The following is a 25,575-nucleotide window of genomic DNA, read 5'->3' as shown; positions in this document are numbered from 1 at the left end:
TCACATCACTGATTGGCTTACCCATCACCTACAAGGTCCTGTTGATGGCAATTGTGAAGTGAAAAACAGTGAATCTTGTTTTACCATGGAGAGTCCATTGTAAAGTGATTTGAGTGTAAAGGGAACCCATTATAAAGTGAGGGTCTGTTGTACTTTATGACAATCTACAGCAAGAGTTTCTGCTTTTGCAGCGTACCATCGGCTCCTGAGCCCTGAAAGAAAAGTTTTCTTAAAATCTTTGGAGCTTTCAATAAATCTGTTTTGGCAGTGGGTCCTTCTATTTTTTGCAGTGTCACCTGTGAGCCTGCCACTTACTGATTTCACCTGAAGAAGCTTCTGTATTACCTTTTCAAAACGTAATATGGATTTATTAGGCTAAGAAGGCGCATGCATGAAAAATACTTGCAGCCCCGATTTCCAAAAGCAAGCCAAGTAACCCTGACTGATGTACTAAGATCCGCCTTTTATCTGTAGCTCTTTCATATGTTCAAAGGTTTGCCAGCCCCTGCCTCCCCATGAGATCTTTGAGAGTGGCTCTTTTTTGGGTCATCCCCCTTTCAGAGGCATTGTCATGGGACAGCACGTATATTGTGAAACTCCACCCCTCTGAGTTCCCTTTTGAACTCTGCTGAGAAGGGGCATTGGTTTTTAGCCATGACTTCAATACCAGTTAAGACTCTGCCCCCCCCCCCCCAATTTCTGGTATTGATGAGATTGATTGGTTGGTAACTTCTGCTCCCCTTTTTGTGAGATTTTACTGTTGCTGTTAATGTTCTTTTGATTGTGCCCTGAGGGCTATTACTTAGGGCAAAGTGGCAAATCATACACACATGGTAATATAAATATTAAATGTAATATAAATATGAATACAGTGATGCCTCGCGCAACGAAAAACTTGCAAGACGAAAGTGTTTTGCGATTTTTTTGGTGACTCGCAAGACGAATTTTTCTATGGCCGTGCTTCGCAAGACGATTTTTTTTGCATTTTTTTTTGTTTTGGTTTGTTTTAAATCGCACAACCGTTAATACCCAGGATGCATTGAAGTTTTGTGCTTGAAATTTTTGAAATCCTTTAAAGTATGTATGCCTTTAAAGAGCACTTAATAAACACTTTGTAAACCAAATTTGACTTTGTTCTGACTTTTTTTGCCCATAGGAACGCATTAATTAAATTTCAATGCATTCCTATGGGAAACCGCGCTTCGCAAGATGAAATTTTCGCAATACGAAACGACTCGCGGAACGAATTAATTTCATCTTGCGAGGCATCACTGGATATTCCTTAAAAGTATAAACTTTTCCCATTCTTTGTTGTGCCCATCCAATTAAATGAGACATTCCCTCTTTGGTAAGAGGGAAGAGGCATTCCCTCTTACCACTCATAAATGTAGGAATGCTTGCTGTGACAAATCGTTGCCTCATTTGAAAACAAATTACTGTATGCCTTTTGACCTTCAGAATAATTTTCACTCATATGCACAGTACATCAAAACAATTAATTGATTAATCAGCTAAGATGTTTTTGCCTGAATGACACAATTCTTCTGCACCATCCATTTGGATTTAACGGTTGCACTACACTACATTTTATGTACTCTGTGCATAATTCTTTTTTAAAGTGTTTTTTAAATTCAGTCTCCACCTGGATCTTTTCATTCCTGACTTGAAAACACCAGAGGGTCAAAATAAATTAAGATTTTAACATCATTGTATTTATTAGGTTCTGAAACAATACACATTCACATCCTTTAGAATACAGTACATTTGGCACAGTAATAATGGCTACAATGAAATAACCCTAATGAATGGCAAGAGATTCAAATTACAACCGTAAGAAAAAAATCTGTACAAAGAAATTCTCACAATAAAAAAAAACCTCCCCCCCTCCTGTAAAACTGAACACATTTCATATTTTTCCAGAACTATTCTGCACATAATTTCAAGAGGTCTTTCAGAACAGAAAAAATGCCTATTTGGGGAGCATGAATTATTTTTATGGTATGAAAAACCCATTTTTTCCCTCCACTAAACCTTGTCATTAAAAAATAGAGAAAGAGAAAAAAAACTTCATTTCTCCAAATTTTTGTTTGTTTGTTTGGCATTTTGCACACTTTCCACCAATTAAAAAATAATAGGATGGGAAAAAATTTACAGGAGAGGAAGAAATTTAACAGCATGTTTATTTTAAAGAAGTAGCTTAAAAAAAGGTTCAAGGTAACAGATAACTCTATTAATGTAAACCAAATAGAACATTACTGGAATTTTCATATGCATTGAGGAAGGCTGCAGTCCTAGGCTGCTTAAATCCTATTGGTGCAGATCCATGAGTAGCTATGAACAAAAAGTCACACCTTGCACATCTCAGGGACCTGAATGTAACTATGCATCCATTTTTCTAGCAAAGGACACATCCAGTCAGTTGGCTTAGATGAGCTTTGTGATGTGGTTGTGTGGGAGGTATACATCTACACTGGTAGCATCCATTGAGCACTGCTTCTGTGCATGGCTTTCTCTTCCTGAATTGGGCCCACTGACTTCAATAGGATCCAAGCAGCCTGAATGTTAGCTAGACTGTTGCCAAAAGTTCTGCCCTTGCAAAGGTGTCAATTTTTCGACTCCACTTTCTATAGAAATAAATGCAAGTGGTGGGGCATTTTCAGTACAAATGTTTGTTAGTGATTTCCATGGCAGAAACGAAGGAGCCACATACTCCAGTTTTGCCTATAGAAGCTTTGTGGGATGTATGCATTCCTTTCCACAAAAATTGTGAATACCCATTTTGTATAAAGGCCTGTCGTTTCATACAAGCAGTAGTGCACCTAATAATAGTTTGTCATTCTAGCCAGTCGATGAGCGGCTTTTGAAGGCCACGTCCTCCCTCCAAAGCTGCAGTTCAACTCTGGAAAAGACCACTTAGCATTGTCAGTTCTTGCCTGGATGTCCAAAGCTAAAATGTGGCTGAAATACACATTGCTGGTATTGCCACACAAAACCCAACGGGCAGTTTTATACTGTTGTTCTACAATAAAAATAAAATAATGAGATGATGCAATCTTTTTGACGTCTCTGTGCTTCCACCCAGAAGCTAGGGGTTTGCTTCCCTGCCCCTGCCCCTGCTAGCCCTTAAAATTTAATGATGATAAATTATTCTAAAGGTTTTGATCCATTATTACACCGGTAAGCCAGACAACACATGACATGATATAGCATATTTAATATTTTGAAATCATCATATGAATACATACATATGTATATATATATGTATATGTATATATACATATATATATATATATAGTTACACCTGAGTTTAAAAAAATACACAAAATGGAACTGAATATGATCGTTGCTGAAAGTGGCTATGAACAGCCAGATGCAAAACTGACACAAACTTAATCCATCTATTTGAGAAGACAACCTGAGGCAACTTCTCAAGTTACCTTTGTAGTAGAGAAGCTGCTGTAGTACTGCTCCTTCCCATTCTGCTTTGGAAACATGGGAAGCTCCAGGCCTGGGGGCGGAGTCTATGCTGTAGCTGCTCCCCACACCAGAGTTGCCCCTTCCAGGAACTGGGGCACGTTATTTCCACCAGTGTGGGGCTGCTCTGAAATGGCCCAGAGTTTCTCATGTTATCTGAGCAAGGAAAAGAGCCTCGCTTCAGTAGCTTCCATGCTGCAGTGAGAACATGAGAAGAGGGCCTGTCTCTCCAAGCCAATAGTCTGTGCTTTTGTCAATAATGGTCCTGTCTTTCATTTTCCCTGTCTCTATCATTCCATATAGAGTTTAAGAGAACTATACAGGAGATTTAGTACAGCTTAATATAAGTCTACATCTTTTATAACAGAAAACAAACAGAAAAAACCGATCTTGGACAGTAATTTGAACCAATAGACATACAGAGTATTGCACATGGACATTATCATAATTATTCTTTCATAGGCTAATTTTTTTTTTAATAATACGCCTGAACATGCAGCAATTGATACCTCTATATTCATTGAATTCCACAGGCCTTGCAATTAACACCTATATACAAAATCCTCACCTGTACAAAAGGCAAAAAACAACAACACAAAAACCCAAAAAGAAAAAGAAGAAGAAAAGAAAGCTTCTTGAGTGCCACTCTGCCAGTCACAAGTATATATATATTTTGTGCAGCTGGGAAATCCAAGTGCAACAAGTAAAATGGATTCTCCTAACTGCTCACTCAGTCCAGTAAAAAAGAAAATTATACATATATATATTTATATATATAAACCTCAGCAATACATGAACACACACACGCACACACACGTACACAAAAAACACAGGCTACTCCCAGAAATATAAGTACATAACACTGTCAGCATATCTACAGGCGGTAACTTCACATTTGTTAATATTGTCCACATGAGTTACCATTTTAATGACTCCACAATAGAATCCATTTACAGCCTCAGCAATGTCAGTTTCTGAATGTTAATCTTCAGTCTCTCAATATGCTTTCACATATTGAATGGTTTTGCCTGGCTTTATATTCTTCCTATAGCACAGTTTTCATACCAGATTTTTCTAAATATTAAAAAAAACAAAATAACAGTAGTACTATTGGGCATGATCCAGCTGGACCCATAGTACAGTAGTACAGTATCATGTGATCCTTGTTCCTCCCTCTTTCCCTTGGCCCTGGGTTAGTGTCAGGTGTATCACAATGTCCAAGCCACTACCAACTATAGGAAGTTCTCTCCCATAGATAGCTCTAACCAGCCCACTCCTTCCTAAGACCATTTGCACAGACTACTCATAGAGTCTGAGTGGAGGTACAAATGGGAGGTGTATCCTTGGGTGACGTCATGTCCAGGGCCATGACCACAGAATGCGCCCCCCCCCAGGCTGGCGCTCGTCCTTCCCCAAGGCAGTACTGTTTAAAGGGCCTTCCAGGGGCTCACACAGCCTTCTGAGTGCTCCAGCATGCTGCATGACGCCTCACCGCCTGGTACCACATGGCCTCCTGAATCTAATGCCAGGTGTGTATCTGAGTTCCTATAGAAGGTAATAGCTGGCGCACTGCAGTGTGCATATTCCTTGCCAAAGGTCAGCCGGTAAAGGAGAGGGAGGAAAAAGGCTGTGCACAAAGGAGGGTGGATCATGCCCAATTTTTTTTGTGTGTGTGTGTAAAAGTCTGCAAAAGTAACACACTGCTATTAAAAGTAAAAATAAATCATTGAAGGGCGCAATTCAAACCCACTTTCCAGCGCCAACATAAGGGCAATGCAGCTTCGAGGTAAGGGAACAAACATTCCCTTACTTTGAGGAGGCCTCAGTGACTGCAACCCAACTGCAGAATGCCCCAGATGTCCCACTGGTACAGCTATGTCAGTTCTGAAAAACGGGATAGGATTTGAGCCAAAGTGGGATATTATTCAAATTCTATTCAATGATATAGTATCTCAAAAAAAATAATTAAATCCCTTTCATACTTGCCATTGCGTCAATGACACGAATGTTTCAGGTGCTGCTTTCATATAATTTACTATGGAAAAGAAGCATGTACATGGCAAAAAAGCTGTAAGATTTGTAGAAAACCTATCTGGCTTTATTAAAGCTAATATAGGCTTTTGGAGAATTTGTCCACTCTTTAGCCCTTTATCACCTGTCTGTAAAGCATCTGTTGTGTGTTTAAATTTTATTTTTTTTTTAAAAATGTATGTACTCTTAAATAAAAATGTATTTTCCTGAAATAATTTTTAAGGATCTTCTTACTGGGCAAGACTGAGGCCCCAAAACTAGCATTGAACTAGTTTTGAACTGAACTAGCATTCTGGCAGAGCAAGGACCTTTATGGCAGGACTAAAGCTGGGCTGCTGTTGTACTTCCAGGCAGCTGCTGCAACGGGCAACAGCATGGCACATGAAGCAGTGGCCCCAGAGACCTCCAACTTATCCAGAGATAAGCTGGTGGCAGGGATGTGTCGTGGGCAGGGAGGGGGAGGGCAGATGAGTTTCAGGGAGGATCAGGGGCGGGAGTGGGTGGGCCTCAGCAGTAGCACTGTGTGCCAGACCTTAACCCCTCTTTCCTAAGCCACTTTGCTCCTTTTTTCTCCTTGGACAATATGCCAGCAAAATGGGCAACTGGGTAATTAAATATTTTTACTTACCTCCTGCTAGCTGATCTATCAATCCCCTCACATTGGATGCAGCATGCATTCCACCAGCACAGCTGCATCAGCATCAAGTGGCAGGAAACAGGATTGGGCAGTCAGTCTGGTAAGCCAATTTTCTAATATACTTTAACCTCACAATCAGCCTTGCAGATCATTGCAGTTTTTATGTATTTTGGTAACTTGGGGGATAAATATTTTGGGGAATATTGTACTAACCCATCCACTCCATTCAGTTATGTGTGGGATAGCGGCTGTTTGACTGTAAGCATGGCTGCAACCGGTAGGGGGGGAGACAGAGAAGGCAGAGAGATTCTCCTCAATTGCATATATTCAGGGGGTGAAGTGTCCAAAGATCAGATTTATTGTCCATGAATGTAGCTTCATGGAGATCCTAAAACACATTTCTACCCACTTCCATAACTGCATTGAAAATTTTAGTATAACTATGTAGTTTTGCTCAGCCTGTGAGGCACTTATCATTATTGCACCTTCAACTAGGTTCCTAACAAAATTAACAAAGGGGGAACAATCTCTCTGCAGCCTCCTTTGCACTGAGCCCAATCCTGTGCATGTCTATTCAGGAGTAAGTCCCATTATAGTCAATGGAGCTTCCTCCCAGGTAAGGGAAGGTAGGATTGCAGCAGAAGTCATGTAATTTCTGGGAATTCATGAACTAAATCCTCTTAACAGCTGCCCAGCTTAATTATGCAGAACTAAAACAAGAAAAAGATGCATTGGTTTCTGCTTAGGATGCACCTCCAGTCTAAGCCTTGCCCAAGACAGTCAAAGCACTGAACTGAAATGCAGCATTAATGAAATCCTCTATATGGAATCTTCCTCAAAAACCCTACACCAAATATTGGACTCAGATGCATTTGATATCTAAGAAGAGAAGGAATCCACCCTCTGCAAGTACCTCAGCTGGTATACGCACACCTCAGTCCAACAATCCCTCATAGGCATGGAGACTCAAATACAAATGAGGGACTTCTGTTTTCATGTGCAAATCTTCCCCTTCCTTTGAATGAGGAATACCTATGAATGTAGACATTCTGTGTGTGCCCCTGAATATATCTTTGGTTTTGCAGTGGAGCAATGATCTACAGCTGAATCCAATACAGAAATGTCTCATTTTCTCACAGTTGGACTGTGTGCTGTTTTATGATCCTTTAAGAACCTGTTAAGAAGACAGTCTCTCTGAATCTTTTTCCAGCTTTGAATAAGCTGCTTACACTCCTTCGGCCTATGCATGTATTCCAGTTAATGCTATGACCAATACGTCAATTACAATGAAGTTCTTGGACTTTACTTCATTTAAGTTTGACTGGGACCAGCACACAGTGATACAGTGGTCTCCTCTTGGAGGCTGCCTTGAATAGCTTTCTAAGAAGGTGGTCTCTGGGTAGTGAACTTTTTGCGTGCACTAATTTGCCATGGTAAGATCAGGTGAGTTTCTCCAACTCTCCTGAACGCCAAATGTTTCTGATGCAGTGAAAGCCACCGTTGGTTGGTATTAATGTGGCCAACATGTAGCAGTTGTGTTAGGCACAGCGATGCTCAGATACCAGAATCAAATCCTAGTGTTTCATCCTAAGCTGAGTGGTTTAAATAATAATATAATTCAACAGTGAATTTTGCACCTAGGCATCAAACATAAATGCATTACAGTGCTCACTGAAAGAATGGGACCTTGATCCTAAACACTTAAGTGCATATTTTCTGTATCTACATGAAATCTTTTGACACCAGAACTCTAAACATAGTCGATAGGAAGCAAGTCCCAATTGTTTCAAATGAACCAAGGGAGACAAACTGCAGGTGCATGTAATAAAGCGTCATTGAAAAAAAATGAAAAGCAGATCTGGGAAGCTAGGAGGCTCAAGGGAGGGCACCAGGATGCAGGTCTCTTGTTATCTGGTGTGCTCCCTGGGGCATTTGGTGGGCCACTGTGAGATGCAGGAAGCTGAACTAGATAGGCCTATGGCCTGAACCAGTGGGGCTGTTCTTATGATCTTATGGGATTTGAGAGAAGAGTGATGGGACTGCTGAACCCTTTCTCTCATCAGCCATTTTTCCACTCTAAACTGCTCCCCAGTTGCTTACTCATGGATCTGGAATCCTGATAGGGCATCCATCATCATGGATGGTGATGGTTTTGAGTGGGCATATAGCCACTGGAGAAAGAGTTAAACTCTGTCTTCCTTTCACCCATGCCTTATTTCAAAGGGCTGTTGTTCATTTTTTTTAAATGTGAGTATAAAATCTCCATTTGAAGAAGTATGGTTCACTAATACTACACATCTGCACTGGGGCATCTGCCTTGAACAGGTGTGATCAACATCCTGCTGAAATCAATGGCAAAACTCCCATTGATTTTAGGTTTGCACTTAGTGCTGTCACAATGTCCCTGCAATACTGACATATCACCATGTTTTCCTACCCTGTCCTGGCACAGTCGGGATTTATGGCTGATCTATAGAATCATGCCTGAGGTGGAGAAAGACATCATGAGGTGACTCCTCTTCGCTCTGCCTCAGTTTACGCATAGTACAAGGGCTTGACACGTGACACTACGTGATGGGATGATTATTATATCTTGAAAAACTGTTCATTTTCAAACATCTTAACTTGCAAGAGGCATGCTCTTCAGCCCAATTTTCCATGGGAAAAATGACCAGAAAACATACCTTCTTGTAAATTTTTTTCACCTCAAAAACAATAGTTGGAATTCATTTTGGAGGTGCCTGTATTTTTTTTTTAAAGCAGCAAGTCACAGTCTTCCTGGGAATAAAAGAACGATCCCAAATGGAAGAAGAAGCAATAAACAGCAGCACTGTGTTACCTTGACAGTTTCCGAAACAAAATATCTTGCATTGCTTTGTGAGACAGAAATTAGGAGTGCCTCCAGATCAAAAATGAAAGAAAAGTAACAATATATATATATATATATATATTTATATATAGTCTAAAGTGAAGGGGAATGGGCTCATGGTCAGAGAAGTAGTTCTTGATCATCTAACTGGAGGACCTCTTTAGGGCCACGCTTTGCAGTGTCAGTAAGCTGGGCGGTCCTAATTGGATGGCAGCAGCTCTTCTCCAAAATACGAGAAGCCTTTAAATTCTTCTTGGTTGATTTGCTTTATAATGGTCTCATCCACTGGCGTTAATACCGGGTCTTCTCGAGTAAAGTCTTGATCAAAGTTATTTACATCCCTTTTGGTTTTCTGAGGAAAAAGAAAGTAGAAGATTATGGCTGAGAAGCTGTTTTTTGCTATCAAGCCCCCCCCCCCCCCAACAAAACAGTAGCTTTTTTGAGTGGTGTGGAGTGGTTTTTGGTTTGTTTTGTTTTGCTTCTGAAATAAAAGCAGAGTTTTCTGAAATGATATAAAGAGAAGCTACTTCATACAGGGGATAACGAAGATGAACAAGCGAGATCACAAAAGCAAAGAATGGTTTAGGTAAATTGGTTGGCCTCTGAGAGAGAAGTTGAGAACAACACAATGACACAGCAGATAGCTGGAATTATGATATACAGCAGGGATAGCCACTGTATATTTCAGGAAGCAGTCATCCTGGCAAGGAAAGCATGAGGTCGAATGTACCTTGCCTGTAAATGTCACAGGTTGGCTACAGACTTGGCATGAACAGAAAGATAGGCGGAGAATGCAGCCCCTCTTAGCCACAGTGATGTTGATACTGTGATCACCAGTTTCCTGACCTGCCCGACACCTGCACCCCAGATATTGCCTTCCTTCTGAAAACAGTCTTAACAAAGTGATAGTGTAACCATAACAAGGTAGCAAATGGCACTTAAATTGCTGTGTGGTACTGGTGATTTTCAGTGGGAAAAATCATGGAGAGAATTCAACATCCTCTACCTCTGAACTATGGGCCCAATCCCAACTGCAGCCTCAGGCAGCTACTATACACAGGCAGACCTAAGCCTGTAGCCACACACTGATGCATTAAGTATCAAAGTTTGTTTGACCGTCACATGCTTGCAAAGTCAGCACAGCGGAGAAGGGCCAATATAAATTACTGGACAAAATCAGGAACTGTAGATCCAAATTCCTGGGATTACAACTGCATCAACTGCGAAATGCTTCCTGTTTCTTTTCCAAGTTTGCAACTACCCTGGAGAAACCTTTCTCTGAAAACTCAGCTCACATTGCCCTGGTGCAAGGAACCAAGATCTGGCCACACCTCCTGCTTTGTACAAAGTGCATTATAACATTTTTTTTCTCTCCACAGGCCCGTGGATCGCCTACTGCCATTGCTCCCACAAGCCCTGGATCATCCAGCTTACCTGTTCCTCTACCTGCTGCCACTACATCCATCCTTCTACTATTTCCCACTCCTTGCCTTTTGAAATGGCAGAGAGGGCAGAGAAGAGAGGGAGGAAGTGGAGAATGGCAACTGCCAGCATAGAGAGGTCCTTCTTCTCTCCGTTCCCTGCCTTTGTAAATGGCAGAGACCTGGGACCGGAACAGGAGCATGGCACTATTGTGATAGCAAGCCCTTAATCACCATTCCTTTGTCAGGTAGAGGCTGCCAGGGACCCATGGTCTCACTGGGATGTTTTAGTGGATTCCAAGAATGAAGGTTGGCACATACAACTGAGATGCAGTTGGAATTCACCATAGCTACACACCGCATTCCAGCCATGAACGAACTCCCCATTATATTGCTACTGAAAGCAACAAAATTGCAGTGAGCTCTCCTCCCAAGCAAAGCACCCCTAGGAAAGAACAGAAGAACATAATCAACTTATCCAGAAGGAAGGCAAATACCTGCTTAACTCTTCCCCTATCTAAAGTGACTTCTGCAACTCTCCCTGCTTACCTCACCAGTGATCCAGAAGTATATTAATGACTGTCAGCCCAATCCTAGCCACATTTTCCTGGGAGCAAGCCCCATTGAATCTAATAGGACTTACTTCTGAGTAGATGTGCATAGGATTGGGCTGTGTGTCTGGTTTTCCCACAGATTCTCTTTTCGGTTGGGTCTTTTTCCTAGGCTCCTTTAAAAAACACATTGTGAATCTAGATCTCAACCCCTCCCCACACACAAACTCACCAGTTATCTTTAATATATTTGGTCAGAAACTAGTGAATGCTTATTTGTTTGTGGAAAAACAATAAAAAATGAATAATAAAAAAAGAAACTAGTGAATGCTGCCCAATACTATTGGTCTGTCTCTTGTTCTATTCATAGTTACACATCTGATACATCCTTATTATAATATCATATGGAAGCAATCATTTTGTAGGCTAGTATGAATTGGCAAACCCAGGGCTACAATGGGGGGAACTTTAGTCCCTAGACCTACTTACAAACTCTTCCCCTGCCACATTAGAAGAGAGGATAACATGAAAATGTTAATAGGGAAATGCTGAAGCAGGGGAATGTAATTGCTACAGCTGAAATGAAATTGGGCCCAAAAATGAATTAAAAATAAATTTCCCTAACAAAAATTTGCCTGCAATACAAGAATGATACATTCCTCTGTGAGGCAGCTAGACGAATTTGCTTTGGCATGAATGTCCCAAAAGCTTGTTGAGAGTGACACAAGCCACTCTCACACATGCATCTCATGTGCACAATTTAGAATAATGTATACGTTGGGTTGGCAATGTCTATCTTTTTGCCCCTTCCTCCTAACAACAGCTTGCTCTGTAGCTGTGAGAAGGTGATAATGCTTATCTCGCTGCTGTGACAGACAACTGCTGCTGAATTTTGCAGTTCGAGCTGCTGTTAAAGGCACAGGAGCAGGTCAGAATTTGTCCTGGGTAATTGGCAATGCTAAAACAGTGTCAGTGGCTCTTCCAAATAAACCACAGATCCCCTGCTGTTAATTGGTCTCTACTACCTACTACTTCTGCAGCACCTGTCAGAAGAGAAAAGAGGGCTTCACTGCCTCTTAGTGGCTGAAAAGAAATTTTGATGTGGGAACAGTGAATTAAGAATGCTGCTCAAGGTACAGTATGGAATTCAATGTGTTTCCACACTAGCTGTTTGCCCTGGCAGTGACATCATTTGTTCACTCAGTTGTTACAGAGAATCCAGATTACGTTGCTATCAAACTCTTGCACTTCAGTGTTTTCCCTGTTATACACCTATCTTTTTAAACACCTAGTTTGTAGCCATTTTTCCCCCGACGTTTCTGATTGCAATTACAGCACCAGCCTGTTCGTTACGGTCAGGCAAAGTAATGAAGAATATTTATAAACAACACTTCTCAAAGCCGGTCCAACATAGTAAAGGAATGCAAAGATGGTTCCTTGTCCTCTCAGTCTAAAACCTATGGGACACCATGCATGGATGAACAGGGGTGGCTGCTCTCCCACGGCTAAATACAAGAGAGAGATGCCACTCTATCCACAACTTCTAGGGATCAGAAAGGGGGCTGGAGATTCTCAGTTTTTTGTCGTATCTGACAAGGTCTGTTATTGGGGGGGGACGGGACCACAACAATCCAGCCTCAACTCCCAACTGTGGGTGAGGAACAGTCAAGAATTCAGTTCAGCATCACATGCTCCAGGACGACATAGCAGCTGGAGTGCTATGACCTTACAGCCCAATCCCATGCTTTCCAGCATCCAGGGCTGTAGCGGCGCCAAAATGGTGACTGCTGCATCCCATGGGGCTAGGAAGCAGCACCAGGTCTACTCAGGTTTATGCTCCCTTACCCTATGCAAGACCCAAACAGCCCTGATGGATCTCTTTGGATTTGCACCCGCAACTGAGCTGTGTTGGGTCTCCTGGGCTGGGAGGAGGTTAGAATAGGGCGGTAGGGCATGCTGCCATCTCCGCCCATTCCTGCCCTGCTCCCACCCCCACCCCGTCTTGGAACACCCCCCTCCACCCTGACTTACCGTTCTGCCACCAGGGTGCTCACCTGGAGCTCGAGGCGGCATTTGGCATGCCTTACAGCCTGTTTGCAACACTGAGCACCGGCGCTGGGCCCTTAGCCAGGTTGACTGGATATTTTATTTTTAAGCATTTGTACAATAAAGCAGAAGCGTATCAATGCAAAGCCAAAAAAAATGGCTTTCATGAAGAAATCCAGGCAAGAAGAGAGTCGCTGGGCAGCATGGCGATTTCTCTCTGGAAGCAGGGCACATTTTGCAGAAGATGGCTTGTGAGCTCAGAATGATCCTGTCAAAAAGCCACATTGTACATTTGAGGCTTTTGTGGCTTTTAGCAATCCTATGGGCCTTTTGCAACAGGGTATCTCCCAACATCCTGTCTTAAAAGGTTTCGTTTGTCCTGCCCCTTTCCTCTCCTCATACTACATTACAGAGCCAGTGTGGGTCCGAGGAGATCTATAGGTAGCCAGGAGGCTTATCCAGAAGTAAGTAAAAGTTATTTTTACTTAACTCTGATTGGCCTTCTGGTCATTTCCCCCCCTCCCCACACCCACCCCAGCATGCAGCAAGTGCTCTGTTGGCGTGGCTGCTTCCTATAATGTGGTGGGGGATAGGACTGGACTGTGTGTCATCCTATATGCATTTAGTTTACTTTTTTACTTTATGCAGAATGGAGAAAATTGACATCAGATTCAAGGAGCAGAGTAGAAAGCTGAAGATAAGAAACAAAGGCAGGAGCTCTGTGGTTATTCAGGATAAGAGAGAGATTGACAGAGAGATACAGGGAAATGGGAGAAAAGAGATGGAATAGGATGGAGTGATATAGGAAATGCTCCTAGGAGGACAATATGGATCTCATATGTGGGTGTTTGATGTATTCAGTATAGTCATAAACGAAGATCAGTGCACATGGCTTTGTTTCCAGGTGGCTCCTTTTCCTGTCACAAGATACTCGGTGTCAGTCAAATTGTGTTAGCTTGCATGCATGACAAATGAGTCATCTGAGTATGACCTATTCACCATAGAAACACATGTGACCCAGTGGACCTTTGAGTGGGAGCAAGCATTCATCTGAAACCTTGTGGGGCGAAAGGTTGCATGGAAAGGAAAATTGGAGTGGGGAAACAGCAAGTGGGGAAAGGGCTAAGTACACCTGCTGCCGCTCCATGTGCAGACACCCCCTCCTGAAGTGGCCTTTCTAATTAGAGAAGAGGTTGTGGGTGCCAGTTACATTCATATCACATAATATGGGATGAATAGGTCATGCTCACCTGCGTATGTTTGCCATACAAACGGAAGATCTGTGTACATGCTGAACATTTGGATGCGTGCACTATTAATTTGTCTGTTGGCTTCCATACTGTTAACACTGCTTATTATCAACTAAGGGCCCAATCCAGAGCCTGGCGTGCCAGCTTAACCACCAGCGCACACTATTGCAAATGTGCCACAAAGCACGTTTGCCTGCTTTACCATGGGCCTAGTGTCAGAGCTAGCCCAGCGCAAGCCCGTGTTGGGCCAGCTCTGGTGCTGAGCCTGCATTCTGCCACCCAGTGTTCATCCAGACTGCAGACAGGTGAGTGGGGTGTGGGGAGAGGCAGGGGGAAGCTTACCAGAGTGGGGGGAGATGGAGGCGGGCCGAGGAAGGTGGGGGGAGTGAGTGAGGTGGGAGGATGCAGAACAGTGCTCATCTCCGCTGGATCCAGAGACCCGTGTCGGGCTGCATGGCCTGACGCGGGACTCCTTGATTCTGTGCCACCACAGAATCAAGTAACCCCATTGCAGGGCTACTTCCCTTACCAGGGGAAGGGGACAAATGTCCCCTTCCCCTGAGGAGCTGTTGTGGGCTGCCTAGCTGAGTTGGATGCTGCAGTAGCCGACAGCCTCACGTGCTGGGGCAGCTCAGGATTGGCCTATAATTCATTAAACATATTTATAGCCTGCCTTCCCCATTCCAATAAATATGCATTTTACTGGAAACAAAATAAATTCAACCTAGGGTGCAATCCTATCCAACTTTCCAGCACTGACATAGCTGTGCCAATGAGGTGTGCACTGCATCCTGCAGTGGGGAGGTAGTCAAAGGGGCCTCCTCAAGCTAAGGCATGTTTGTTGCCTTACCTTGGGGGCTGCATTGCGGCTAATCAGTGCTGGAAAGTTGGTTAGGATTGCACCCTTAGTTGGGGTTGAGAGCAACTAGTACGTAAAACAGAGGGAGACAAGGGATTAAGAGAGAGAGAAAAGCATGGTGGGAGTGAATTTCTTAATCTGGGATGGGGGGCTGTTGATAACCACAACAGAATTGGTGGTTGCCACAAGCTGTATCCCTTGAGCCCATGTCAGCCTTGTGCCAGAATCAACATTGAAAAATCTGCTGAGGGACCTCTGATGAATCAGGCTGCCCAGCTAAAAATGAAACTTGTGGGCATGAGCAAAAGCTAATCATTTAGAAACCAAGTGTAGCAACATAGCCATTACCTATTTAAAATGTACACCTGAGAACCTTTTGCTGGAGACTGTCCCTCCTTTTCCTTTGCAAGTGATTTGTTTTGAAGCCCTTTGTAGGGGCCCATCGGCTGAACACAAACAGGTCCAGCTGCATTTCTACTGGTTCTTAGCATCATTATCTTAACATTCTGATCTTATGGGTGTTGCACTCATACTTAATCCAAGGACAAGGGTGATTTTAAAGGTGCAGCAGCCATGGAGTTTCTGCAAGATTGTAAGAAGATAAATTTCAGGAACTATGAAACATATAGGATGCTGAACACCACAAAAACACGGGCAGGGTGTAACCTTAATTTACAACTGCATTTACTGTAATATATTATACCACTGCATGTTTAGAGCATAATTCTCTGGCTCTACTGACACATAATGTTCTTGGCATTTTCTTCAAGCTTAACAATGCTGTGATCAGTTGCACAGGCCTGATTGCTTTCATGTTTCCAAATCTAACTTCCAGCAGCAGTGTCTGATGTTCACAACATCACAGTCAAATTTTAAAAATCATATTGATCAGTATGCACATTTCACATATAAATATGGTCACTTTCTTCTTTCTATTAGCTGGGAAAATGCCCAGAATCTTACACATTTACAGCCCAATCTTATCTGGGCCTTACACTGATGGAACTTGTGAACTTTTAGCACTTGTGTGTGTGTGTGTGTGTGTGTGTGTGTGTGTGTGATACCTAGTATATTGGCAGGTTAAAGTAATAATAGTATGATACACCAAATATAAGAACATTTCTTTGTATGGTATTGAAAATAACTGTAAGCTTCACTGAATCTGAAGGAGAGATTTACAAAAGGTGGCTCCATTTTCATTGATAGGTGTGTGTCCATCAGAAGATATTCAGTTCGGGCGCAATCCTAACCCCTTATGTCAGTGCTTTCCAGCACTGACATAAGGGCAATGCAGCTCTGAGGTAAGGGAACAAACATTCCCTTACTTTGAGGAGGCCTCCGTGAGTGACACCCAACTGCATGGTGCAGCACATGTCCCATTGGCACTGCTATGCCAGTGCTGGAAAGCACTGACACAAGGGGTTAGGATTGCGCCCTGAAATGTACAGTCTACACTGCTGCCCAGGTTCAGGATGAGTAATATTTCCAACAGCTATGTTGATGTTACATACTTGATTAGCCTATACAAATGAGGCCAATTCACATGGTCAGTTTTGTCAGTACTCACAAGTGTCCTTGAAGTGTGGATGTACTAAGGCAAATAAAGTTTTGTTTCAGTAATTTCAATAGTTTCAATAATTTCAATAGTTTTCAGTAATTAGTGGAATATATTTCTGAAATTCTGTTCTGTTCCTTCATGTCAACATGTGCCCTGTGTCCAGCAAACTACATTCCTGGTATCATCTTGATTTGCAATGCTGGCTTCAGGGGCTGTCAAACTCCCCCCCCCCCCATATACTACGGGATTCTTTGAGGATATTACACCAATAAAAAAGAAAGGGTGCCAACCTTTTCCTTCTATTTGTCTGCTCCTCTGCCAGGATATAAGTATGCATGAAGACTTTTTTTATGATACATTTTTGATTCAGTTTTACATTGTCGATCCCAGAAGTCTGCTGATTGTGTGAAGACAATGAACAGTGAAATCCTAACTTGCCCTTGAGCCAGCGTGGCCATCCTTGCTCCAGCTCAGAGGGTCACAAACATGTCATAAGGCTGTATGTACAAACACAGTACTATGCCCTTTTAATATAGGGACTTGTGTACCTGCATTTTTTGGTATCAGCAAGGAGTCCAAGAACCAAACTCCAGTGGATACCGAGGTCCCACTGTATACGATTTTTTAACTGACAGTTTCTTACTTTCCCCTTTTCTTTTTGTGGGTATACAATACAGGTTGAGTACCCTTTATCTCGTATTCCGAAATACGGAATATTCTGAAATATGGAACATTCTATCACACCAACATCTTTTTGCCTAAAGAAATAAAACCACAAACTATGATTCATGCACAAACCTTGTTTCATGCACAAAATTATTAAAAATATTGTGTAACATTACCTTCAGACTATGTATGTAATGGGCATATGAAACAAATAAGTTTTGTGTTTAGACTTGGGTCTGATCCCCAAAATCTCTCATTATGTATATGCAAGTATTTCAAAATATGGAAACATTCAAAATCCCAAACGCTTCTGATCCCAAGCACTTTGGATAAGGGATGCCCAACCTATACTTAATATTTATTCTTGATACAATTTTGTATCTCTTCCTTTTTTCTCTGTTCACATGATTTGCATTCATCCCTGTGAGCTTTTTCTTTTCTTGTATCACTTTGCTGTATTTTCCCCCTTTGGTCTAAAACAGTAGTTTGTGCTTTAGTGTGCCACCTTCCTTTCTCTCACAAAGTCTACAATGCTTGTGGCAGTTAGGTGCACTTTTTCAAAATAACTGTCACTTCCAAATGTCCAACTGTCCGTCATTTGTTTTGCTGACCCTCCCTCACCAAATATAATGATGCCAAACAGAACATTTTTGCTTCATTTCCATTCGACTCAGGATCTTTCTTTATCAGCCCATGGTATTTATTGGTCAAATAATTTCTCCTCATTTTTTTTTTGCTTATTTTATCAGTACACAGGTTTTCATTTAAAACAACATGATTTTGCTTTATAGTTCCAAGAACACCCCTCTCTGTTACTAGATGCCCATTGAGGTTACATGGCCCATCCATGAAGCCAACTGAAGCAGTTGTGTCAGGTATGGTGGACACCCACTTCCATCCACTCACTTGCTTCCATTTCCTCTTTCCTCTTGTGCAAAAAGGTCTTACCTCAGGGTTATTGATTATAAGGGAAAAGGAAGGCAGAATGGGGAAAATGTTAATGTTTACATGATTCCTTGATGTATGTTTCTGAAATGTTTGTGTTGTTTGACTGGTTGGGTTCCCTCAGGAAGCCTTGGACAGGAGGACAGACAGTCAGGAAAGGGTTAAACAGCTTTCTGCCTTTTCTTTCTCTGACCTGAGTGAAAACTGAAGTTCTGAGGTGCAGTGGAGCAGCAGCTCACCATATGGCCACAAGCAGCTAGAGGCTTCCACAAGCAGGCTGTAAAAGAGTGAAGAGAACCTCATTTGGGGCTCAGTCCTTTGGACTGAAGCTGATAAGGTGACAAGGGTCTGTTCTGGGAGGAATCCAAAGGACTGCTACCCAGTCCTAAGTTACTGTGTTTATATCTGTATGGCTATTCTGTTGAGAGCTGAAATCACTTCTTTTGTTCTTAAAGCATTGTAAATATTACCTCCTATGTCTGCCTGCCTGCTGTGGTTGCATACCTCAGTCCCACCTGCAGTCCAAGGTGGGTTGTGATTTTTGCAAAACTTCCATTCTCTGGACTGGAAGACTTGAGTGGTGGCCTGGTGTGTTGGAGATGCTCTAGCCCACTAGCCTCCACACCTTCTCTTCCACTCAGTCCCTCTCTTCCTTTTCCAATCTAAGGAGTGGGAGGAGTAGAGGATGGCACTTCACCAGGTAAGGGGAGAGAACATCTGACATGCTGCCTCAGGAGACAGGAGGTCTTAGACCAGTGTTTCTCAAACTGTGGGTCAGGACCCACTGGGTAGGTCATGAGCCAATTTCAGGTGGGTTCCCATTCATTTCAATATTTTATTTTTAATATATTAGGCTTGTTGCTACCATGGTATGTGACTGCATTGGGGAAATATTACAGACCCATACTTTTAACAAGCTACTATGTATATTTATTTATTTATTTGCATTTTATATCCCGCCTTTCTACTCCAGAAAAGAGCACTCAAGGCGGCTCTTAACATTTAATATTCTTTTAACAATGGGACTTACTCCTGGTTAAGTGTGGGTAGATTGCAGCCAAGGATTGTTAAAAATGTTCCTGCTTGATACCACTTCCAGTCATGACATCACTTCCGGTGGGTCCTGACAGATTCTCTTTCTAAAAAATGGGTCTCCCGATGCTAAATGTGTGAGAACCACTGTCTTACACTGTCTCAGTGCCCACTATTGCTATCCCTTGATCCTCTGTTGGAATTCATACCATCCACATAATGGATACTGCTCTACTAATAGTACAGTGTTGTTAATTATATATTTAGCTAAATGCTCATAATAGGTACAGAGCTTGTACACTGTATATGCACAGAGTACCACCAGTGCTGGTTCTTTCTCCGTCTCAGATCGATTAAACATGACAATTTTGCCCCCTTTCTTAGTGCAAATTCTGTTGGTTTCCAGATATGCTAACAGGTCTGACATGAGGGTGAGGATCTGTGTACTGGTTGCTCATGTTACAAAGGCACTGATGGCTCCCTATTGCAGGGGAAAGCACTGATAGGTTCCTATGCAATATCCTAGGAAAGGAAAATTTCCTGTTTCACTTTCACACATGCTGGTGAAGTGCTTCCTGAGGAGACAAACTCACAGAGATCTAAAATACTGTTGCAGAAAGTGTTTGACTTGCTTGTTGATTACAGTTGAAACATCTAGGCCCCCTGGCCAGGGGGCCACTTGTGGCCCTCAGGGACTCCCAATCTGGCCCACAGGGAGCCCCCAGTCTCCAATGAACTTCTGGCCCTCCAGAGACTTGCTGGAGCCTGTGCTGGCCTGACGCAACTGCTCTCAGAGTGATGGCCAACTGTTATACCTCTCATGTGAGTTGTGGAACGAGGACTTCCTCCACTGCATGTTGTTTCACTTCTGTGATGTAGCAGTGGCAGCAAAGGAAAGGCTGGCCTCGCTTTGTGCAAGACCTTTTATAGGCCATGAGCTACTGCAAGACCATCCATTCATATAAGGTCTCTCTCTAATGTATTCATTTATGTAAATTTATTCAAATTTGAAATGTAAATTAACTCTTTTTTTTTCCTGGCCCCCATCACAGTGTCAGAGAGATGACATGGCCCTCCTGCCAAAAAGTTTGGACACCCCTGATCTAGACTACTAAATTTGCCTGTAAAAAAGCAATTGTAAACACTCATCTTGTCTCAAGCACCTACATCACTGGCTCTGTAGTCCTTAAAATGACAGCTCTCAATGCATGAAAGACATCTTCCTTAAAGTACATGAGAGTTTACCAGCTTACCTAATGCATGCTGCATCACTTTCAGTGAATGGATCAAAATATTCACCTGGCCATCTTTTTCAAAATCTAGGCTGCATATGTCCTGCATTTTGACAGACCTTGAGGCTATTGCAGTCATTTTCAACCACTGTGCCATGGCACACTGGTGTGCTGCTGGTGTGCCGCGGGAGCTTGGGGGAGGTCATTTATTAATAGGGCCATTGCGGGATGTGAGCCCTCCACCAACAGCATGGTGTGTCTTGTCCATTGTCACAAAACAGATGGGGTGCCTTGACAATTTGTCAACGTGCCGTGAGACAAAAAAGGTTGAAATTCACTGGGCTATTGTTTTAACCCTCTGTTTTTCATGGGCTTTCTGACACTATACAAAGACAAGTGTATGCAAAAGGGAACTACTTTCATGTTTTATCACTGGTATTCCTGTTTGCACGCCAGTACAAAGGTACATGCTGCTAACTGAATGGTCTCTCTCTGTATGGAAGTATCAGGAGCTTTGTTCTGGACAAAAGGAGCCCCATTGGTCAAACGCCACAGACTGCCTGCTCTCAATGGTTAGTCTGGACAGCACAATGCTCACTGTGCTGCCCAATGGCAGAACTCAATTGGCCGGCACTTCTGCTGGCAAGTACAGAGAGGCCACCAGTGCAATTGCTGGCAGCTGCGCATGCTTGCCGGCAGTGAGGACCCTATCTGCCAGAGCCAGTAAGTGACAGGGGTGAGAGGAACAGGATATGGATCAGAGCCTTAGGCAGTGTGGTGGGGGCAGGTAGAGGTGTTAACATTAGGTTCTCCCTGGAGGAGGGGAGTTTGCTGCAGCGGCTTTATGCCGCCCCCCCATTCCTTCTCCTGTGGGGAAGCCTCCACAGGAGAAGGAATGGGGCAAAAAGCTGCCAGTGCCTCCTCCATAACTAGGGTGGGGCCTGAGGGGCTGTCATGTGCCTCTCTTGGCGTAGCACCTGGGGCAGGTGCCGCACAGGCTCTGCTCTAGTTATGGCTCTGGGGGCAGGCAGATGGCAGGTATTGGCAATAAAGGTTCCAGCAATATCCTCTGCTCCATTCTGGCTCTGACACATCCCCTTGCCTCTATTGGTACTTGCACCAGCTAAAGAGATGGTGCAGGTCTGAGTAGACTCATTGGAGCCAATGCAGGAGCTAAGACAAGTAAATAAAATCTCTTTGGCCCTGCATGGTCTCTGGCTGCCCACAGGATGCAGTGGAGCTTGTACCAGCATTGCTGGACCCTACAGGCAATCTTTCATTAGGATTGGGCCTCTGACTTCAGTAGCAGATCTATGTTGCAAATTTGCCAGAAGTTACTTGACTTACAACGTAATCCTATCTCCACCACGATGGTGCAGCCACACCAAAAAGGCGTAGGCAGTATCCAGTGTGTATGTGCTGAGTGGGAGGCTTCAGAGGGGAAAGGGGATTTAAATCTCCTTACCCCTCTGTAAGCCCCCTGCTCTGCAATGTATCTCCTTTCTCACCAGAGAAACTGCTGGCACAAGTCTGGGGAGAGAAAGGGGATGGGGAGGCTGCTGCTAGGCGGGGACAGGATCTGGTGTGTGCCAACGCCACTGGATCTATCCCCATTCTTCCCCCTCCCTGCCTAGTATCACCCACTCCCTGCTACTTGGTATGCTGCCTGAGTGCATTTGATGGCTGCTTGTCTGCAACCAGTGCTGGTAGAATGCATGTCCCACCAGCAGGGCAGTCCAATAGGATCGGGCTGTTAATGTTACATTTCATCTCAGGGCGTTGAGACACTACAGATATGTATTGGTTTTATACCCGTTCAGCAATCATGAGAGTTTCTTATTCTTATTCTTATTCTGTTAGAGAATTCTAGTTCTCTAACAGAACTACATTTCTGAGGATTTCCTGGGAAGAGGGAATGACTCTTAAATCACTTTATACCTGCAGGGTTGATCAGTCTCCATTAGGATGCATTAGAATTAGCTGCACTTCCAAATGTGCTATGTGGCACAATCCTATATATGCCAACTCAGAAGTCAGTACCACTGAGTTCAGTGGGGCTTCTTCCCAAGTGTATTTAGGACTGCACCCTTATTCACATCCCAATTCAGTTAAGGCTGCCAGGGATGACACCATCCTGAAAAGAGCTATTGTCCAACAATGTCAGCATTTCATATCTACTTACCTCTTTTATTATTCCAGAACATAGCAGAATTTGAACCTATGGGGTGGCACCTCTGACTCCCTGACCCTAGATTATTTGCTTGGAAAAATGCCCCACCAAGATCAGTTAAATTTGCTTCTAAGCACGGTGCTTTAGAATGTGGGCTTCCTTTCTTCACAGTGCTGATTCACATGGCCCTGTTTCTTATAATGATCACGTGACAGCTTTATTGTCTGAAATAGGGATCAGGAGGCATCTGTAATGGCTAGGGCTTTTGCGGTGCATGGACACAGTGTCTAAAAAGCTATTGAGGCAAATAGCAAATCCATTGATAATAACCACCACTAATTACGTGAACTGGCACTAAAACAGCAATGTCTTATCCTGTGTACAATAACATTTATTCAGTAACTCTTGTCCCCTAACCTTCTAGTTATACAATTTAGGCTTCCTGTTAGGAAATCGTTCTTATGATGGTTCCTATAATGAGATTTTTAGGCAAATATTCATGGGAATACTGCAGCCCAGCAAATGGCACAACAGCATATCAAGGCTACACACTTAGGGCCCAATCCTATCCAACTTTTCAGTGCAGATGCAACTGTGCCAGTGGGGTGTGCACTGTGTCCTACTGTGGGAAGGCAGTCACAGAAGCCTCCTCAACGTAAGGGGAAGTTGGTTCTTTTACCTCAGAGCTGTGTTACAGCTGCATCAGCATTGGAAAGTTGAATAGGATTGGGCCCTTACATGGGAGTAAGTCCCACTGAACTCAATGGGACTTAACTTCTGAGTAGATAGTGACAGAATTGCACAGCAAGACACAAAGCTCTATTTTCAGAAAATGCCTAGTTCTAGGGATAGTACCTAAGGATTGCTTGATCTATTCTTCTCACAATACAGATTCCTGGGCAATCAATCATGAGGCAGTTGCTACCCAAAATAAACAAACAAAACAAGAAAAGGTTCACACACAAAGGATGTGTGACACACACAGGGCAGCTTCAGGTTCAGTGATAGGTCTAGCACTCATCCAAAAGAACTGAGACTTGCTCCAGATATGGCAAACTGCAAAATTACTTGAACCTAGTTTTTCCTCAAATTTCTGACATACTTTTGTCAGGCTTAAAACGTGAGGCATACTTTTTTCAGGAATAAAACTGAAGGGAATGTTCACTCTAAAAGTTTACCTTCCCAGCTGCATCAGTGTATGGGTAGCAGTTACCTGCCCTCAGCGAAAGCTATCTGCAAAATGTTTCTGCATGAATCATTGTTTTGAGCATGTCTTCTCACTGGAAGAAGGCATGCTCAGACCAGTGAGTCATGCATCTGGATGGCCATGGTCGAAAGCTGAATGCTGGACTAGATGAACCTGCGGTCTGATCCCACAGGGATTTTCTTATAGCAAAACCCAACCATTTAAATGATGGTTTAATAAGTGAATGAATAAGTGGGTAGGCTCATTTGATGGCAGGTAAAGTCTATTCCTTCTTTTGTATTGACTGTGGTTGAATGAACCAGTAATTCCCAATGGAGCAAAATTATCCATAGTGAAGAGGTTAACTGGAAGGAGGTTCACCCAAAGGAGAGACTCTCACTGAGATATAGCAGAAGCCTCCTCTGTAGGTTAGTGTGTAGAGTGTAAAGGTGTTTGCAGTCAGTTCATTTCTCATAGTGCATACTAGTGTGGTCTGGAACACAATTTGGGGATTATTTCTCTAACATTGCTGGGTACTGCTACACACATTAAAAAAATAAGCTATACATAGGTAATGTTTACTTTTATACAATGATCTGAATCTTGGCCCAGTGGTGGTGGGGGGCATGATATCCTTAAGGATACAGAGGGAGGTAGGGAATAAATGGAATAGTGTGTTACAATGGAACATGGGCCACTGCCCACAGTTGATCTGAGCAAAATACATTCCATGCAAATGCATGCAGTACAGCACCTTGTGTCCCCCTCTTCTAAATGCCAATTGCCATGCACTCGGATGACTGAATGGAAATATATTATGATACTGGAGGACACCTGAAGTTTATATTAGGCCTAAAAATGGACCTACCTGGACATTCCCCACACTGTTGGCCTTACCTTAAAGAGGGACATTCACACTGAAGCAAACTTGAAAAGAGAGAACATTCACACAAAAAGAAATTTACTTGGCCAGTAATTGCTGGTGTTCCCATTACTTTTACTGCATTTTAAGAAGGGATTCCTTTGCCACAGTCAAACTGCAAAGTCATAATCCTCAGCCTAGGATAGGTCCAGTCAGAAATTGCCTATGCAACATTATGACTTCAAAGCAGCAGAACAGAAAACCCTAGCTAAAAATGCAAATATTTTGGCTCATCAGCACAGTCATAAAAAGTGAGTGCAAACACAGCAAATTTCCATAGGTTTATTTCTGTTTAAAATGTTGTCTCCAGAAAGAAAGTCCCTCTTTAAGGATTCCAGCCACATTTCTTTGCAACCTGATATCTGTTGCAACATACAGTGCATTTTTTAAAACCAAACACTGATCTTTCTGCAGCAATCCACAGATACATCTTTCTTATGAGATTTATATGCCATCTTTCTGCTCATCCGCCAAGTGAGCAAGTGCCTTGCATATACGTTTCTATCTTCAAACAGAGCTACCGCTCACTCCAGCAAAACTATTGGTAATTGTTACTTTTCACCCAGATTTCAGATATTTTTATGCATGCAGAAAACTGCCTGGACAGTTTTTCAAATGTATTACTGAAGATGATCTTCTGAAAAATTTGGTGACTTTTCTGTTGTATATTGACGGCCGGCATTTGTCAGGAACGCAGCCTGGCTACTTCTAAAATTGTGTTCGGGT

The 25,575-nt window shown here is 42.9% G+C and overlaps 1 protein-coding gene across 1 annotated transcript in view; it reads right to left on the bottom strand.

The window, feature by feature from the left end:
- Positions 1-1,690: 1,690 nt before the first annotated feature.
- The window catches only part of PRKCE (protein kinase C epsilon), a 406,295-nt gene continuing 382,410 nt past the window's right edge, over positions 1,691-25,575 (bottom strand). Inside the window, exon 15 of the mRNA XM_066624640.1 lies at positions 1,691-9,363. Within this exon, the coding sequence (XP_066480737.1) occupies positions 9,211-9,363 (153 nt within the window). The 3' untranslated portion in view covers positions 1,691-9,210. The remainder of the gene's footprint in view (positions 9,364-25,575) is intronic.

The sequence above is a fragment of the Tiliqua scincoides genome, chromosome 1 (genome assembly GCF_035046505.1).
Source record: "Tiliqua scincoides isolate rTilSci1 chromosome 1, rTilSci1.hap2, whole genome shotgun sequence".
NCBI classification, from domain to species: domain Eukaryota; kingdom Metazoa; phylum Chordata; class Lepidosauria; order Squamata; family Scincidae; genus Tiliqua; species Tiliqua scincoides.
The sequence above is the reverse complement of the archived record's forward strand: the minus strand, read 5'-3'. Positions and strand labels throughout refer to the sequence as shown.